At 49.2% G+C, this 18,134-nt stretch overlaps 1 protein-coding gene and 1 non-coding gene across 4 annotated transcripts in view; one reads left to right on the top strand and one right to left on the bottom strand.

Moving 5' to 3' along the window:
• Positions 1-18,134, top strand: part of DAAM2 (dishevelled associated activator of morphogenesis 2) — a 115,685-nt gene that overhangs the window by 51,749 nt on the left and 45,802 nt on the right. For all 3 annotated transcript variants that reach the window (XM_060110922.1, XM_060110923.1, XM_060110925.1), the window contains exon 2: positions 15,789-16,014. In XM_060110922.1, the coding sequence (XP_059966905.1) occupies positions 15,847-16,014 (168 nt within the window). In that variant the 5' untranslated portion in view covers positions 15,789-15,846. The remainder of the gene's footprint in view (positions 1-15,788; positions 16,015-18,134) is intronic.
• On the bottom strand, positions 10,684-10,755 carry TRNAE-UUC (transfer RNA glutamic acid (anticodon UUC)). The gene has a single exon. It is a non-coding gene; the product is annotated as a tRNA-Glu (tRNA).

Here is an 18,134-nt window from a genome sequence, read left to right as displayed (position 1 = left end):
AAATAATAAATGTGAAAGTTTGAGCCTAGCCTCGCTCTTAGTAAACGTTAGTATCCTCCTTTCTAAAAATGCGCTGAATATCTGTCTTGTAAAATATGGAGCATGGAATAGATTGGGTATACATTATTGTCAGCTGTTTGTTTTGTTCCACCTCAGGCTTATTGGGGAAGTGGCTAAAATATAACAACAAAATTTCACATGGCAGAGGGAGTGTACACCCCATTATAATATACACCAAAGGAAACCCAGTTGCATCTGCTGGACACACACATACACACAGAGGAATGTGCACACGTGCATGTGTACACACACGCTCCGGAACTGAATTGAAACTGGGTTGGAATGAGATGGTGTATTACAGGAGAGAGCCCTAGTGTGGGTGTCATCTCCTGGTTTTGAGCCTCAGTGCCCTTATCAGTCAAAAATATTGACCTTGCCGGGTTGTCTTGGGATTAAATGAGATGATGAATGTGAACACCTGGTCTTTGGTCCATGGCAGGTACAAGAATCTTTTGGTGGATCTCTGCTCCCAGACCATAGTGTGGTTCAAGGGAAACTGAAGACAAGACATTGCCTTCCCCACAGTAACACTTCCTGAACATTATGCTTGGGCAGCTCCTTATAAACTAAATATGGGCTGATTATCAGTGATATTACTGTTTCCTCTGCTCATATACTTCAGGAAGCTAGCTGGGTCTTCTCTCTTCAGAGACTTGAAAGTCAGTAGAATCTTGTGTGTTTGTTTCCTGGGGGTGAATACACATGTACGCACACCATCCATACACACACCACCTACACGTCCATACTATACCACATACACACATAAACACACACACTACACATATCCCGCTATAAACATACACCTACACACCACCGCATACATATACCTCTGCACCATAGCATCAAACCCTCTCACATGCCAACATGCATTAATATCTTCCCTCCCTCCCTTTCTTCTTTGGTCATTTCTGAATATCTCCTATACTTGCTTGTCCAGTGTGCATGGGTTGGGTATCCCCGCACCCCAAACCCACATCCCTCCTGACGTCTTGCCCTAGAAACTCCAAGTCATGGCCACCTTTCTCACTCCCCTTTGCCATCTCATCTGCCTCTCACAAATTCCCAGGCTGAAAGTACCTTATTTTTAACCCACCCAGAAGCCTGGGGCTGCTGTCAATTCAGGTCTACCCCCCAGAGACCTCCAGGTAAAACCAGGCTTGTGCTTCACTAGGCTCCCGGGGGCCCCTCAGCTTCTCTCGTGCTTCCGGGGGCAGAGCCCTGAACCTTAGCCATCACTGGGGAGGAGGCTGGGGCCGGGACAGGGGAAGGGAACCCGGTTGGAGGGCCTGTGATGTGCCCAGTGCTGTGCCAGCTTCTTGATATGTGCTCTTTGTTTGATGCTCACAGTAGCCCTACAGCCCTAGAGGGCTACTGGGAGGAGGGCTTTGTCATCCATGTGCCCGTGAAGGCAGTGAAGCTCACAGGCCCTAAGTAACTTAGCCACAGGCTTAATATGAAAGCATACACTCCTCACAGTAAACCACCCATCTCCTGGAAGACCAGACCAGACCAGATCAGCTGAGGCCTGGGCCTGGAGGGAGCTCCTTGTTCCCCTTCCCCCAACCTCTGGGCTGTGAGGTCTTTCCTAGAACCTGTAGAGCAGCTTATGATACTAGCAATATTCTAGAGGGTTGCCAGCTGCAGTGGCCAGAGCCCTTGGCAGTTGGAGATGGTGAGGCTAGGAACAGACCTGTTTTGTTTGTTTTTAACAACTCTATTGAGGTATAATTGGCATACCATAAACTTGACATAATTAAAGTACATAATTTGATACATTTTAGCATATGTATGTACCTTTGAATCCATCACTACCATCAAGATCATGTTTGATCATCATCCCCCAAAGTTCCCTTGTGCCTTTTTATAATCCACCCCCTCCCTGCCCGCCCTCCACCCTCTCCATAGGCAATAACCCACCCGGTTTTATTCACTATAGATTAGTTTGCATTTTCTCAAATTTTAGACAAGTGGACTCATATAGTATGTACCCTTTTATGCTCTGGTTCCTTGTACTTAGTGTAATTATTATTATTTTATTATTATTATTTTTTTTTACGGTATGTGGACCTCTCACTGTTGTGGCCTCTCCCATTGCGGAGCACAGGCTCCGGACGCGCAGGCTCAGCGGCCATGGCTCACGGGCCTAGCCGCTCTGCGGCATGTGGGACCCTCCCAGACCGGGGCATGAACCCGTGTCCCCTGCATCGGCAGGTGGACTCTCAACCACCGTGCCACCAGGGAAGCCCAGTGTAATTATTTTGAGCTCCATCCACGTGTGGCGTATATCAATAGTTCATTCCTTTTTATTGTTGAGTAATATTCTATTTTATGGATACACTATACAATATTTTTTTATTGATTCGCCTGTTGATGGACATTTGGGTTGTTTCCAGTTTGGAGCTATTACAAATAAAGCTGCTCTGAACATTCATGAATAAGACATGGTATGTGCATATGCTCCCTTTGTTTTGGGAAAACACCTTGGCATGAGATGACTGGATCATATGGAGGTGTAAGTTTAACTTTTTAAGAAACAGCCCAACCGTTTTCCATAATGGCTGTGCCATTCTGCACTCTCACCAGCAGTAAGCGCTCCAGTCCTCCCTGACACATGGATAGAAATGTGATTTCAAAGCTGGTTTAGTATGAAATTTGTGAGCCCCACCAAATGGCTAATCCTAAAAATGGAAGCGGTTGGCTTTCAGTTTGGATTGGGAACCCTGAGGGATGCTGAACCTAGGAATGTAGAATCAGGTGCTCCTAGAAATGTTATTCAAAGGGCTGTTTGCAGAATGCTGGGAGAGGGGAAAAATGAGAGTTTGGCCCTGGTGCCAGCCTGAGATCCTGTGGGGCTGGACCAGGTCTGGAGCTTGGTGTTTGAGAATGAAACAGATGCACCTGAGGCATTTTGGAAAAAAGGTAAAAAATGCATTAAAAGGATGGGGTGTTAGGGCGGGAAGAAAAAGAGCACTGGAAGGGGACTTGGAGCTTGGGAGACTATAGTTTTGTGAGGGCAGGAGCTATATCTGTGTAGTTTGCCCTTAAATCCCCAGCACCAGGAGCAGTGCTGGGCATAGAGTAACTGCTGAAAACAGTGGAGGTGGAATGAATGAACAATTGAATGAAGGATGAACTAATGGAGCTCAGGGGATAGGATTCCATTCAACCAGCGTCATTTAGCACCTCGTGTGTTCTGTGGCACAGAGCCTAGCGTCTGGTGTGGAAGGAACTCTGGAAAGCGTGTGGGTTGACCTCCTCATTCACAGACAAGCCTCAGAGAAATGAGGCTCTTAGCCAAGGTCATTCCTGTCTTGCGCAGGTAACCTGCTGGGGCAGAGTTGGGACTCGAACCTGAGTCTCTTCATTTTTAGCCTAGTGTTTATCTTCTTCTTTTAAAAATAATATTAGCTTTTCTGATGAAAAGAATACATGCTCATTGTAGGGAATTTGAAAAAATCCAGAAAAGGATAAGAAAAATAACCCTAAACTCCAGCAACCCAAAGATAATTACTTCAAGCTGTCATACGTGTGTGTGTGTGTGTCTGTCTGTCTGTCTGCCTATCTGTCATCTATCTAACCAATCCTTATGTTTTAACATTTTGGCTGTTTTCAGTCATTTATAGCATTAGTAAGCCTGGGATGCATGTCTGGTCCTGAACCCTTGCTGGTTTCTCTGATGATCTCCCGGTGCCCTTTCCACTACACGATGCCCCCTCTAAACCCTTTGTATGAACAGGGAGCTCAGAGTAGAATGGAGCCCCCGACGGGGAGAGAGCTCTGCAGACATTCCCAGACCCACACACCTGTACTACCCCTATCATAACCATATCCACACTTTATGATGTTCATTTGATCGTCACCCTTCCCCGCCACATTGAACTCATTCACCCTTGTATTTTTCCAGCTCTTATTAGCAAGGTACTTAGGTGCTCAACAAATATTTGTCAGAGTGAACGAATGGATGGGTGAAATCGTATGAACAAGAGTGAGGGGCAGGTGAGGGGTCCCCCTGGGTCTGCCTTTTCAGTCACTTGCACCCAGGAGTTAGCTCAGCTCCCCTCCCCCACCCCTGCCCTCCCCTACTCTTCCCACCCTGGAGAGGTGGAAAGTGCCTGTGGTCCAGGATTTATGTCCAGCCAGGCTCCGACACACACGCAGGGCCTTTTCTGGTGTGAGTGCGGGATGCAGAGTGGGACTAACAGGACTGTAACGATGGCACTGCACCTGGGGAAGACACAGCCCAGGGTCCAGAGTGTGACCAGGTGCCCAGGCCCAGCGGGGGTCCCAGGGCCGGCTTGCCTTGACGGGACCTCGAGGTCCCACCTTCATGAGTGACAGAATGCCTTTGTCTGGGACCCCAGGAGGAGTGGGCAGTAGGGAGCTTCTCCCAGGCCCCGGGTTGCCTAGAATGGTGTGAGTTCTCGGCACGCTGGGCTCTCTGGTGGGAGATCTGGCAGGATGGCCCAGGAGGAAGCTGCGGGTCGTTTTCCCTGCAGCCCTTCAATAAAGCAGCCCCACTGGTGTGGCCCAGGGGAAGGGCTTGGCTTCCCGGAAGCAGAAGGGGGTGAGGATGGGTTGTCACGTGTTGGGTGGTTTCCCTTTGGCCGGGAGCCCCGGGCCTCTGGCTCTAATGGGTAGCAGAGACTTGGGTGTTGAAATTCCTTCTTCCCTTTTACTTCACAGCTGTTGCCCAAAGAGCTCCCCACAGCTCCCTCCCCTTCTCAGCCCAAGTCCTTGCTTTCTGTGCCCAGTCTGTGTGTTGCCAAAGCCCCCTTATGCAGTCACACACGTGCGGGCACGCACGCCCCTCCGTGACATCCCCGGCATCTGTTCCCCCCTCTCCTCTTTGGCAGCTCGGGGCCTCATTAACTCTGAGTCAAACAGAACTGCTTCCAGACTCTTCCCCCTCTCCCGTCTCTCCTGTAATCCAAGCTGATACGGTGCCACCAGAATTGTTCGTCCAAATCCCAGCTCGGATCACGCCTCACGGGCTCTCCTTTACTATAAGCCAATCAACTAATCAGCCAATAAACCAGCCATCCTTGAGCTGCTTCCTCCTCCCCCTCCTCCTTTGGCCTGCCATTCAAAGCCTGCCTTTATCTGGTCCCCGTCTTGTGTTCCACTGCACCTCTTTGAGCCCTGCGTTCCAGCCTGGTAAAGCGACTTCCTTTGGCCCCTCACTCACCTGGATGCCAGGTCCTCACACTGGCACGCCTTTGTCGTGAATGGGTTTCTTGGACCCTCCCACTGGCACGTGTTGACCTCTTTCCTCTGAGACCTAGCTTCAATGCCACTTCCTCTGGTGAATGTTCCGGACCACCCCAGCCAGAAGCCACTCTCCCCTCTTTGCAGTCCCAGAGCCTGGAACTCCCTCCCTCCTTCTCTCCCTTTTCATCCTGGTGGTTTATACACGTGCCTTCCCAATAACGCTGTAAACCCGGTTGAGGATGGGATTTGATGTTTGGCTCATCTAAAGCACCCAGAAAATTGCTTTGTGAATGGCAGTCACTCAGGGAATGAATGGATGGATGGATGAGTGAGTGAATGAATGAATGAACGAATGCATGCTTGACCATGGCCTTGGGGAGCTACTCTCTGCTTGTTTTCTGTCCTGGTGAGACAAAGAAACCTATGTTCTCTTTATCATTTCTCAAAATGAGAAAACCAATTGGAAAATCCACAACTTCCACACTCACCCCCAAGTCAAAGAAATGTCACTTTGGGGACTTTTGCAGTTTCACTTTCCCAGCAAGACGCCCCTTTCTCTCCTTCTTCTCCCACCCTGCAGCGGGGACCCTGGGGCTACAAGAGTTTACTTTTACTTTCTTGCCTTTCCCAGAGCAGAGGGGAAACCATAATTTAGGCGGCTGCTAAAAATAGCTCCCCAGTCCTGGAAAGAGAGCTTGCTTATTTTTGAAAGTGCTCCCCGCCCCCTCCCCAGCCCTGTCTGAGGCTCACAATACAAGTCAGATTGTTCTGAGTTCTGTCCTGAGGCCGACGGGGAAGTCACGACTGGGCCCTGTCCACCACGTGGCCGAGCGCTGTCTAGGAGTGCTCACAATCTCCATTTTTTGTCCTAGTAAGAGGTGGATCTCATTCCCAGCAGCCTCTTAGACAGCGCGCAGTGGGGACAATAGGGTAGATGTGGGGTCTGGAGACCTGGTTTGAGTCCTAAGCTCACACTTTGCATCTTTCTGAGCCTTAAATTTCCCCACCTGTAAAGGAGGGGAGCAGGGCGGTGATCGCGTTTACCCTACAGGAGTGCGGTAAAAGCTTGAGATCAACCTTGAACATGGTAGATGTTCAAAAACTGATCGTTATAACTTTAGTATGATCAGAGTCACTGGATTTAAAGCGGGCACTCCTGTTTTAATGGGTAAGACGGGATTCGTGGTGAGCTCGTACGCTATACTAAGTTGAACCATACGAAATTGATGGTTTTGTAGATTGAAAAGAATTGAACACTGTCAGCTACATCTGATTCAACCTAATAACATAGGGATCAGTAAACTTTCTGTAAAGGGCCAGGGGGGAAATATTTTTGGCTTTGTGGGTCCTAGGGTCTCTGTTGCATGAAGCAGTCATAGACGATGAATAGGTGGTGTAGCTGTGTTTTAATCAGACTGTATTTACAAACACAGGCTGTGGGCTGGATTTGACCCCTGTGATATTTGCCAACCTCTGTAATAATGTGTAAGACTCATTCACATAGAGAACCTTTCTGTAATACATACAGCCAACATTTTCAGGTTTCTTCATAATTATAACAGTAGCTTATCTATATAGCTATTAATAGTGTTTACTATTACTAGGCACTGTTCTAGGTACTTTACAAATATTAACTAATTTAATGCTTATGACAACCCTATGAAGTATGTGCTATTATTATTTCCCCATTTTACAGATGAGGAAACCGAGGTTCAGAGAGGCTAAGTAACTTATCTGAAGTCACATAGAGCTCATGGCAGTTGGACAGAACCCCACCAAGTCTGTGGGGTAGAGTTGGATGTTGGCAATTCAGGCAGCTTCCGGGTGGAAGCAGGGGTAAGCTTGTGAGGGGTCCCAAGCCTGTTTGCTATTCACAGAGCATGAGGGGGAGGGTCTTCAGAGGCTTGAAGTGGGAGCAGGCGTGGTGTCGCTGGGTGGTGGAGGGATGGGTGGGCAGAAGTTTCCGGAAGTATGGCCTGGGATGGAAAAAATAGACGCTTGGGAAACCGGGTCCCAGATAAGGTGGGCCTGGGGCCATTTCCCAGGTGACGCCCAGTGGCACATGAAGGGTCAGTATGTAGGGAGGAATCTCCTGCCTGGGGAACTGGACGTGGTTTACATTTCTTATGTTTCGTGCAGCATCTCTGGGAGCTCTGGGCCCCATTCCCAGACCCGGACCCTGGGGGACCTGGTCAGGAGAAGAGGACAAAGGAGCAGGCTTCCCAGGGTGCCTGAGCTCTGCCGTCAAGTCAGGGTACTTGGATACCCTGTTGCTTCCCTTTGCATACTAGTATAGCCACAGATGCTGGCCTCATGCACTCTGTGCTGTTTCTCTCTCCGTGCCTTTGCTTATGCTGTTGCCTTGCCTGGAATGCCTTTTCCCACCTCTTGCACCCTTCCTTAATTCTCTTATCTCTTTTCAAGACTAGGGGGCATGGGTTCGGTCCCTGGTCAGGGAACTAAGTTCCCGCAAGCTGTGGCCAAAAGAAGAAAAAAATTAAAAAAAAAAAAAAAAAAAAAAGAATTCCCTGGCAGTCCAGTGGTTAGGACTCCGTGCTCTCACTGCCAAGGGCCTGGGTTCAATTCCTGGTCAGGGAACTAAGATCCCACGAGCCATGTGGCGCAGCCAAAAAAACCAAAAACTAAAACAAAAAATCCCCTTTTCAATATCACCTTCTCCTGGGAGTTTTCCCTGACTTCTTCTTCACCCCCCAGGCTGGTCCAGGTCCCCTTTCTCAGTCTCTCTCACCCCATCCTTCTGGATTGTCACTGCCTTGACTCCCTCGGCTCCCCCGCTAGGAGGGGACCTGCTCGAGGAAAGGGACCAGGCCTTGTTTACCCCTGTGTCCTCACCGCCCAGGTCAGTGTCCAGCACACCGTCTAGAAACTGGTTAAAAGCCTGTGTGTTCAAGGGTGACACCGCTGTCCTCAGAACCCAACCCCTCACCCACAGGATGTGGTTGTTAGGCAAGCTGCCTGATCTTTGGGAGGCTTAAGGATCAGTAAGAAGGGATAGTCATGCTGTTGGAGGGTTGGGGGCAATAAATGAGGTAAAGCACAAAATTGTCAGCTCAGGGCCTGGCTCCTTAGTTGGCACTTGAGAAGTGGCCAAGGAGAGATGCAGCAGCAGATCCTTGCCCTGTTACCCCCACATATGGAGCTCAGGAGAGGGGATAGGAAAAGGCAACTTGAACATCCCAAAGTCACAGCATCAATCCCAAGAGCTAAAGGAAGGGTTTATGAGTCAGCTTTGGTTCTGTGCCAAAAGCACTGAACTTGGAGTCAGAATATTTCGTTGCAGTTCCAGCTGTGTCCCTTAGCTGCTGGGTGTCATTGATAAGCCATGTAACAGCTGCTGAAGCCTCAATCTCAACATCTGTAAGGGGGGATAATAGTAATAACCACCTCACAGGGTCACTGTGAAGCTGAAATGAGATTGTGGAACTGTGAAAACACCTGGCCCAGCCCATAGGAAATGCTCAATCATGAATTATTGAGTCTGGATCTAAAGAACACTTGAGAAAGCTCTGAGCAGGTCTCAGATCAGGTATTCCTTGGACACATGCCCTATGGCTTAGGGTTTTGTAGCTCTAGAGTCAGTCATGTGTTTGAATCCTAGCTATGCCATCACTAGCTGTGTGTCTTTAGGCAAGTTACTTAACTTCTCTGAACCACAGGTTTTTGTTTTTGTTTTCTTCTTTAAATAACTTCTTTAAAACGGTGCCATCCATCTCACAGAATGAGAGGTAGCTATAGCCCAGTGTCTGGCAAATACCAAAGCCTCAAGTACTAATATTGTTCTGCTTTAACTTAAGACTTAGGAGTAAGCACTAATGATATGGGGATTTTGAAGCTATAATTAATGTAAATAAAAACTGATCTGTCGAGGAGCTGGGGCCAGGGTTTGGGGTTAAGGGTTAAGATTCTCATCTTTGCAAACCAAATGGGAGTTCTGGACTCAAGTAATAGGAAGTGCTTCCTGGCTTGGGGTGGAATGTGGGAGGAGTGCCCAGTGTAGGCTGAGGACAGCCCCTGAGGGGATCTTTGGGAAGGAGATGAGCCAGGCAATGTGGACGGTTAGACCTGAAGGGGCCCTTGAAGGTCTTCAGTTGAACCCTGACATAGCATAGAGAGGTAACTGAGACCCAGAGAGGATGACGCTGTGGCCCCCGACCCACAGCTGCCTCGTGACTAGCCCTGTCCCCTGAGTTAAGGAGCTGTGTTTTCTCCACAGTGTGGAAGGATGAGACCATGATGAGGTGAAGTCTGGCTGGACCCAGAGGACTGGAGACCCCGAGAGAGTTACAGGAGGGCTTATTGGTTGTGACCGGATGGTTTGACGTCATGGGTCACTTGGTCTGGGTTTAGGGACTGATAGTCCTGGGAAGACCTTGTCCCCATGGGGGGAAGGGGAGGGGGCAGGCAGACAGGAAATGGAGGGCTTGGAGCTGTTGGTGTTGGGGAAGTTTCCATGGAGAGAAAGGTGGGTGGTGGTGGGGTGGTGGGATCAATTTCTCAGGCCCAAGTTCAAGCCCACTGGCTTTTGTTTTGTTGTTGCTTCCTGTTTTTCCGTGTTGTTTCTCAACTCTCCTTTGAGGGGGAGACCCTCCATGGCTCCTCTTTGTAAAAGGACTTTGCAGAAATGAATCGCTCTGGCCACCTCCACAGTTCCACTCCCTGCCCAGGGTCAGTGACAAGGGTTTACTTTTCCAACTAGAGGTAGCTCAGAGCCTGAGGAAAAGCCTTGATCCTCTGGCTCAGACATCCCAGTTACCAAAGACAAAGATGGGTGGCTTCTTAAATCTGGCAGAGCAAGTTCTTTCAATACCAGGCCTTGGTGGCCCCGTCTGTGCCCGGAGAAGGGCTCACGGTTCAGGCTCTGGGCAGGGCAAGTCTCACTTTGCCGGTGATCGTGATAATGAAGCCACAGCAGCAGTGCTGGCTTTCTTTATTGAATGCCTGCGGTGCTCCTGGCATTTTACTTACATTATATCGTTTATTCTTCACCAAAACCCAATGAGGAAAATGCCATTGTTACCTTGGTGTCACAGATGAGGAACCTGGGGTTCTCAGAGGTTAAGACCTCCTGCTCAGGGTTACCCAGATGGGAAGGCAAAGCCAGGAGTCAGATCCTGGTCCGTCTGACTTCAAAGCTTCTGCTGGAGTGAAGTAGGGTTAGAGCAGGGGTGGGAGAGAAATCAGGGTGGTGGGAGATGGAGATAGTTCCTCCCAGTGGAGAAGCAGGCGGCCTTTGGGATCTCCATACCCTCTCCTGGTCTATAGGGAACCTTGTTTATTGGAGCTATTTTATTTTTTTTTAAACATTTCTTCTTAAAAAAAAAATTCTTTTTTTTTTTTTAAATACTATTTTGTTTTTTATTTTTTGGCCGTACCACATGGCTTGCGGGATCTTAGTTCCCCAACCAGGGATCGAACCTGGGGCCTGGCAGTGAAAGTGCCGAGTCCTAACCACTGGACCACCAGGGAATTTCCTGGAGCTGTTTCTAAACTGAGCTGTAGAGTCTGGTCTTCTCTGGTGGGGGAAGGCTGCAGGGCGGCTGGGGCAAGATGGGGACAAGGGGCATTAACATGGGAGGAGGAGCTCTGGTGAGGGCAGTGACCAGACCACAGCCTGAACGCTGGAGTCCTGGGTTTCAACCCCAGTTCTGTCCCCCATAGCTGTGTGACCTCAGATAAGACGTTTCCTCCTTGGACCTCAATTTTCAGATCTCTCCTGTGAAGCTAGATGCTTTCCAGCTGAGGGCCTGGGGTTTTAGCCTTGGATCTTCAGAAGGGCCCCCAAGAAAGGGAGGAAGGGACGGGCTTAAGAGGGGTTCCTGGGGAGGAGGGCATCCTCAGGAACATAAACACACCGAGGAGCTGTGAGCAGGCCGCCCTTAAAAGGGCAAGTATGCGGCTCTCCTGGGTGGGGTGCAGTTAGGGCCCTTCTCTGTGGGGATGGCACTTCCTGTTTGGAGGGTCTGTGTCTACTTCTTCCTTCTTCCCTCCTCCTCAGGCCACTCCACCTCATTTCTTGTACTCAGGGGAGCCTTAAAAATATTTAAAGACAGTTATGGCCTGGCACCAACCAATCAGAGCAGTCATCAGAGCTGTGAACAGCTAGCGTAAGACTAACGGAGTAGGCCAGCTGTATGCCAGCCCCCGGCCCCCACCCTGACTGCCCTTGGTAAAGCCTGGCTCAGGGGCTGAAGGCAAAGAAGGGCAAGGAGGGAGAGTGAGGGAGCGAGAAGTCGAGGAAGTGAAGGCAGAAGAGGGTTCGCAGGTCCTCCCAGACGTCAGCCCATCCCCCCACAGAGCCCCCTCATGCCGTCCACCCAGCCTCACCACGCCTCTAGGACCTGCCCTCCCATGCTTGTGCCCTCGACAAAGCGGTCTTGCCCGCCAGCTGCAGCTGCATTTTGGAGGCTGATGAGACTAAGGGGACTTGGTCTGGACTCTGCATCGTCATCCTAAACGGACGATGGGCAGAGGACCCAGGGGAGTCCACCCCTATCTACCTACAGAATTAGTGCTTTACTGAGCCTGACAGTGGGATGCCAGGGTTTCGTCCCACCCACTCTTTTTTTTTTTTTTTGCCCATTGGCTATCAAGTCCCCTGGAGAGCTTTGTTGGGGGTAGGAGTTTATTTATTTATTTATTTATTTATTTATTTTTGCTGTGTTGGGTCTTCATTTCTGTGCGAGGGCTTTCTCTAGTTGTGGCAAGTGGGGGCCACTCTTCATCGCGGTGCGCGGGCCTCTCACTGTTGTGGCCTCTCTTGTTGCGGAGCACAGGCTCCAGACGCGCAGGCTCAGCGGCCATGGCTCACGGGCCTAGTTGCTCCGCGGCATGTGGGATCCTCCCAGACCAGGGCTCGAACCCGTGTCCCCTGCATTGGCAGATTCTCAACCACTGAGCCACTAGGGAAGCCCCCCTGGAGAGCTTTAACATCTCCCTTCCTCCCTGACTCCTCAGCAGCCAGCCTATTGCAGGCCTTTGTCAACATAAACCAGGATTCTGCACTTGTCTGCCGGCTGCTTCCTCTACCCGCAGCCTCGAGACTGTCCCCTTGTTCCATTCAAGGGTTCCTGATAGCTTAACTACTAGGAATCAGAGATTTCAATCAATATTTCTTGACTGATTGATAAAGACCCCCCTTCTCCTTTTCCATGAGCACAGGTTGTTTGCCAATTGACCAAAAAATATTTACTGAGCACCCACTAAGCACAAGGCATTTTATTAGCCATAAAGCAGGGGAGATGTCAAAGAAGCAGGAGGCATGGCCCCTGCCCTCAAGAAGCCTTCACTGTAGCTGTGGAGAGGCAATACGTAAACCCAGAAAAGATGACCAATAATACAAGGCAACCTTGGATAGTGTGTTATGTTAGGTATTCCTGGGTCTATTAAAAAAGTCTTTTTTAAATTGAAGTACAGTTGATTTACAATGTGCTGTTAGTTTCAGGTGTACAGAAAAGGGATTCAGTTACACATACATATATAGCTATTTTTTTCAGATTCTTTTCCCTTATAGGTTATTACAAAATGTTGTGTATAGTTCCCTGTGCTCTACAGTCTGTCCTTGTTGGTTATCTATTTTATATATAGTAGTGTGTATATGTTAATCCCAAACTCCTAATTTAATAGATAGATAGATAGGTAAAGGGAAGGAAGGATCAAATCCCTTTGCATGAATAACCTGAGGTTTGTATATATTGTAGAAAAGATGCATAATTCTTGGATTGTATAGGGCAATATTTCTTAAAATATCTTTGGTAGAAAATAATTCTGTAGAAAATGGTTTGAAAGTTCTGTGTTCAGATACATTTAATAAATGCTAGCAAACTTTTTTTTTTTTTTTTTTTTTTTTTTTTTTGCGGTATGCGGGCCTCTCACTGTTGTGGCCTCCCCCGTTGCGGAGCACAGGCTCCGGACGCGCAGGCTCCGGACGCGCAGGCTCAGCGGCCATGGCTCACGGGCCCAGCCGCTCCGCGGCATATGGGATCCTCCCAGACCGGGGCACGAACCCGTATCCCCTGCATCGGCAGGCGGACTCTCAACCACTTGCGCCACCAGGGAGGCCCTAGCAAACATTTTTTTAAAAGTGTCACAAAGTTTATAAAGAAAGAAAAAGTGGAGCCAGTAAAAAACTCTTGAGTGATGATTAAAATGCATCATGTCTTATATGAGAGGCCAGCTCAGATGGCTGATTTATTAGCTAGATTGTTAGGGCTTAGGAAATAAAGAAGTGTTCTCCTTGGGTAACCTTGGCTTCACTAGGAACAAGTTACGCCACATTTATCTTTTTTTGTTAAGGTTCTAGAACTTGATTCAAGGGAATGCCTTGGATTGGGCGTATTTGGAGGTCCACAAGGACTTAGGAAACAATCTCTTGCGGTGTCTTTAAGAAATGAGGGCTAGGGCTTCCCTGGTGGCGCAGTGGTTGAGAGTCCGCCTGCCGATGAAGGGGACACGGGTTCGTGCCCCAGTCCGGGAAGATCCCACATGCCGCGGAGCGGCTGGGCCCGTGAGCCATGGCCGCTGAGCCTGTGCGTCCGGAGCCTGTGCTCCACAACAGGAGAGGCCACAACAGTGAGAGGCCCGCATACCGCAAAAAAAAAAAAAAAAAAAAGAAATGAGGGCTAGATAAGCACATGGGTTCATGGGTTCAGAGCTGGTTGAAGGACTATCCCCTGAGACTGTTAATGACGACTTCTTTGGCATTCCCAGACAAAGTAGCTACGTCATCTGGGCCTGTTGCTATCCTCGCTGTGGTCAACATTTTTAGCAATGGTGTAAGTACAGACCATGGAGACATTTTGATCATTCTGTTAATGACCCAAATCTAGGAGAAACAGCTAAGAATCATGACTCAAAAATACCTTGACCCCTTTGGGTGTATTACCCCAAAGCACTGAAAGCAGGGACACAAAAAGATAGTTATACACATTCACAGCAGCAGCATTCACAATAGCCAAAAGGAGATAGCAACCCAAGTGCCTGTCAAGAGATGAATGGATAATCCAAGTGTGGTATATGCATACAGTGGAATATTATTCAGCCTTAAAAAGACAGGATATTCTGCTACAACAAGTATGAACCTTGAGGACATGATGCCAAGTGAAATAAGCCAGGATAAATGCTGTAGGATTCTACTCACAGGAGGTACTTAGAGTAGACAAATTCACAGGGACGGAAAGTAGAATGGTGGTTGCCAGGGGCTGGGGGGAGAGGGAAATGGGAAATTATTGTTTAGTGAGTACAGAGTTTCTGTTTTACAAGATGGAAAAAAATTCGGGAAATGGATGGTGGTGATGGTTGCACAACAATGTGAATGTATTTCGTGCCACTGAACTATACACATAAAAATGGTAAAATGGTAAATTTTGTGTTCTATGTATTTTGCCACAACTAAAAAAAATCTTGACCCTAAACCTGTGATGTAATATTCAATAAGGATAAAGGCAGAATCTTAACTTATATTCAAAAAATTAGGATATATTAATATGAGGAGAATGTGGCTGGGCAGCAGGGTGGTGGATAAGCAATGGTCTCTCTAGTGAACCCACCCAGATCTGAAACCATGTTTAGGAACCATTGGTCCAGGATCATTTGGCCCTTTCAGGAAGGCCATGTGCAGATAATTGGGCTTAACCTACCTGGTAGCTATATGACATCAATGACTAGGGCCAGTGTTCAGCCTCATGCTGGTCACCATAGAACTAGGCTCTCCCAGTGGCAAAGACTTAACCCTTTCTGTTCCAACAACCACCCAGCTGTTGGGTGGCCCTCAGTTCTGATCTCTGGCCATAGTGGTGTCCTCTGTTCTTGGTCAGTATGGAAAGCAGATTTGACCAGATTCCCTTCACTCTTGGCTGAACACCATTCCAATGATCAGCCCCATTTCCTTACTGAGGGTTCACTCTAATGGCTCCCCCAGCTCACCCCTCCTTCTGGGTGGGTGGGTGAACCCACGCCCTGTTGATATTTCACATTCATCCAAACATTTCTGGCTGCAACAGACTGGGCAGAAAGCTGTGCAAGCCTTCCATCCTCTGCTCCCATGGAGGCCCCCACTCCAGGAGCCATGCCATGTGATTAGCTTGGTGTCTCCCCTGCCAGCCGACTTCAGCTCTTCCCTCCCCACTGGATGACACCTTTAAAGCAGGTATCCCCAGACCCTGGAGTGAATCAAGTGAGTAAGGGATCCCTGCTGGAAACTGGTCTGCAGGGAACCAGAGGACAGGGAACAGGATTCCCATCTGTACAGTCAGAGAGAGGGTAGGCTGAGTGCCAGCTCTGACCTCCTGGAAGTCACGTTCTGTGACGACAGCCCTCCTGTCTTCTCTAGGGGCACAGAAGGAGAATCTGAAAGTGTTCATGGCTGTGGGAGAAGGAAGGGGCTTGGCTTTTGGGCTGAAGGCTCCTGACAGTTGGGCAACGAAGTCATGGTGGCAGAGTGGCCACATCCCTGTCCACCTGGCTGCCATGCCTGACCACTCTGTGCTTTCTGTTCTACCCAGATCACCATGAGGACCTAGGGCATCTGCCTGCGGACTGTCCCCCCAGCTGGCCGTGACCATGGCCCCCCGCAAGAGGAGCCGCCATGGCCTGGGCTTCCTGTGCTGCTTTGGGGGCAGCGACCTCCCTGAGATCAACCTCCGGGACAACCACCCCCTGCAGTACATGGAGTTCTCCAGTCCTATCCCCAACCCAGAGGAGCTGAACGTGTGCTTTGCAGAGCTGGTGGTGAGTGAGGGGGTGGGAAGGGAGGGGGGTTGGCAATGGGGAGGGCCACGGCTAGAGCAGGCAGAGCCAGACAGAGGGCAAGGGCCCATGTGCTGGCATCTTCACCTGCTGAAACTCTGCTTGGGGCTGAGGTGGGCCCTGAGGACATTTCAGCTATGGGGGAGAAACAGAGTCACTCACTGGGGTGGGCACCATGAAAGGTGGACCTCCGTCATATCTCCACTGGATTTTAGACCTCGCGGGGTAGCAGCGGGCTCCCATGAGAGGAGCAGGTCCACACCTTTGTGAAATCAGGCAGTGAGGGGCCTCAGAGAACATCGGAGCACTTGGCACCTTTTTCTCTTCTGCTCGCTGGAATTTCCCTGGGATCCTTTTATCTCAAGCACAGAAAGAAGAGAGGGTGGAATTCTGTAGACGGACACTGGGTACCTCAGAACAGGGGATGATTTTCTTCTTTTCATTGAAGTATAGTTGATTTACAGTGTTGTGTTAATTTCTGCTATACAGCTAAGTGATTCAGTCATACATATATATACATTTTTTATATTCTTTTCCATTATGGTTTGTCGTAGGATATTGAATATGGTTCTCTGTGCTATACAGTAGGACCTTGTTGTTTGTCCATTCTATACATAATAGCTTACATCTGTTCATCCCAACCTCCCACTCCATCCCTCCCCCAGCCCCCTCCCCCTCGGCAACCACAAGTCTCAGAACAGGGGATGATTAACTAGAAACAGGAAGGTAGACATACCTGTATCACACCTGGAATGTGGGTAGGGTCTGGGATGATGACATCCCATGTCTAGCCTGGGGAAGACAGAAGCTCTATCGTTTATACTGGTAGCAGCTCTTCCTGACCCTCTGTGATAGCCATTCAGGCCACAGCAGCACCCTGTGTGTGACATGTCATACTCTGACCACAGGAGACAGAACAGGAAAGAAGCATGATTCCTCCCTTGGGAGGTCTGATGGTGAGACAAAGCCTGCACACCAAAGAAAGTCCCGGATTGGGGAGCAGGACCCCTGCCCAGGACTCGGGCCTGAACCCTGGCAGAGAGCAACAAGCACAAGGTCATCTACCATTAGTTCTTGGTCACTCATTCTCATGGCTGGCCTGTACAGAAACAAGGCAGTGTGATTGGGAACGGGGTTTCATACTTGGATTCGGTCATGGAGGTGTCTGATTAAGGCGATCCAGCTCTTCACATCACAGGACCACTATAAGATGGACCCACGCACGTGATGTGAGAAACAGTGATCCACCTTCCTCATCACATCAGCTTCAGGAAAACTCATTGTCGTGATTCATGCCTTTCCTCAGGGTGGGGCCGGAGGTGGGAGAGAACAAAGCCTTTGCTGGCGTAGAATAGCGTTCGGAGCCTGATCCGTGTTAGTCCTGCAAGATCCGTTTTTTATGCAGAATACTGCTGATGCCAAATATGTGGGTTTTCCCACACCAAGCAGTTCTCCAATTTTATACAGACATCAACTGGATGTCCTACAATTTAACTCAATTCTGACATTTACTACCCAGGGTTAGCGCAGACCCCTCAGGTTAAGGGCTCAGATCCACGAGACAGCCCCCAACTTGAGACGCCAACTACAGGGGGTGGGTCCCAGCTTCCCGACACTTCTGTCCAATGTGGCTGCAAATCGGAGGTTCCCACCATCCCCTCCTCAGGTTTGATAATTTGCTGGAACTGCTCACTCACAGAACTCAGGGAAACACTTTATTTACTATTACCAGTTTATTATAAAGGATATTCTAAAGAATACATGTGAACAGCCAGATGAAGGTGTACGTAAGGTTGGACCCAGAAGGGTAAGGCTCCTGTCCTGAGCACAGGAGTCTGCCCATGTGGAGTTTGGGCTTCCCCACCCTCGCAGCCCGTGGATGCATCCACCCAGCGGGAAGCTCTCTGAGCCTTGCCATTTACGGGCTTTTATGGCAGTTTCAACATGAAAGATTTTTTAACTTGATCTGTAGCCCTTCTCTCCCCAGAGTTTGGGAAGTGAGGCTGAATGTTCTAGGCTTCTAATCAAGGCCTGATCCTTCTGGCGACCAACCTCCACCTCGAAGCTATCTAGGGTCCACCAAGAGTCACTTCCTATCACCC

Source organism: Mesoplodon densirostris, chromosome 10 (assembly GCF_025265405.1).
Source record: "Mesoplodon densirostris isolate mMesDen1 chromosome 10, mMesDen1 primary haplotype, whole genome shotgun sequence".
Lineage (NCBI taxonomy): Eukaryota > Metazoa > Chordata > Mammalia > Artiodactyla > Ziphiidae > Mesoplodon > Mesoplodon densirostris.
This window is presented reverse-complemented; position numbering and strand designations above follow the sequence as displayed.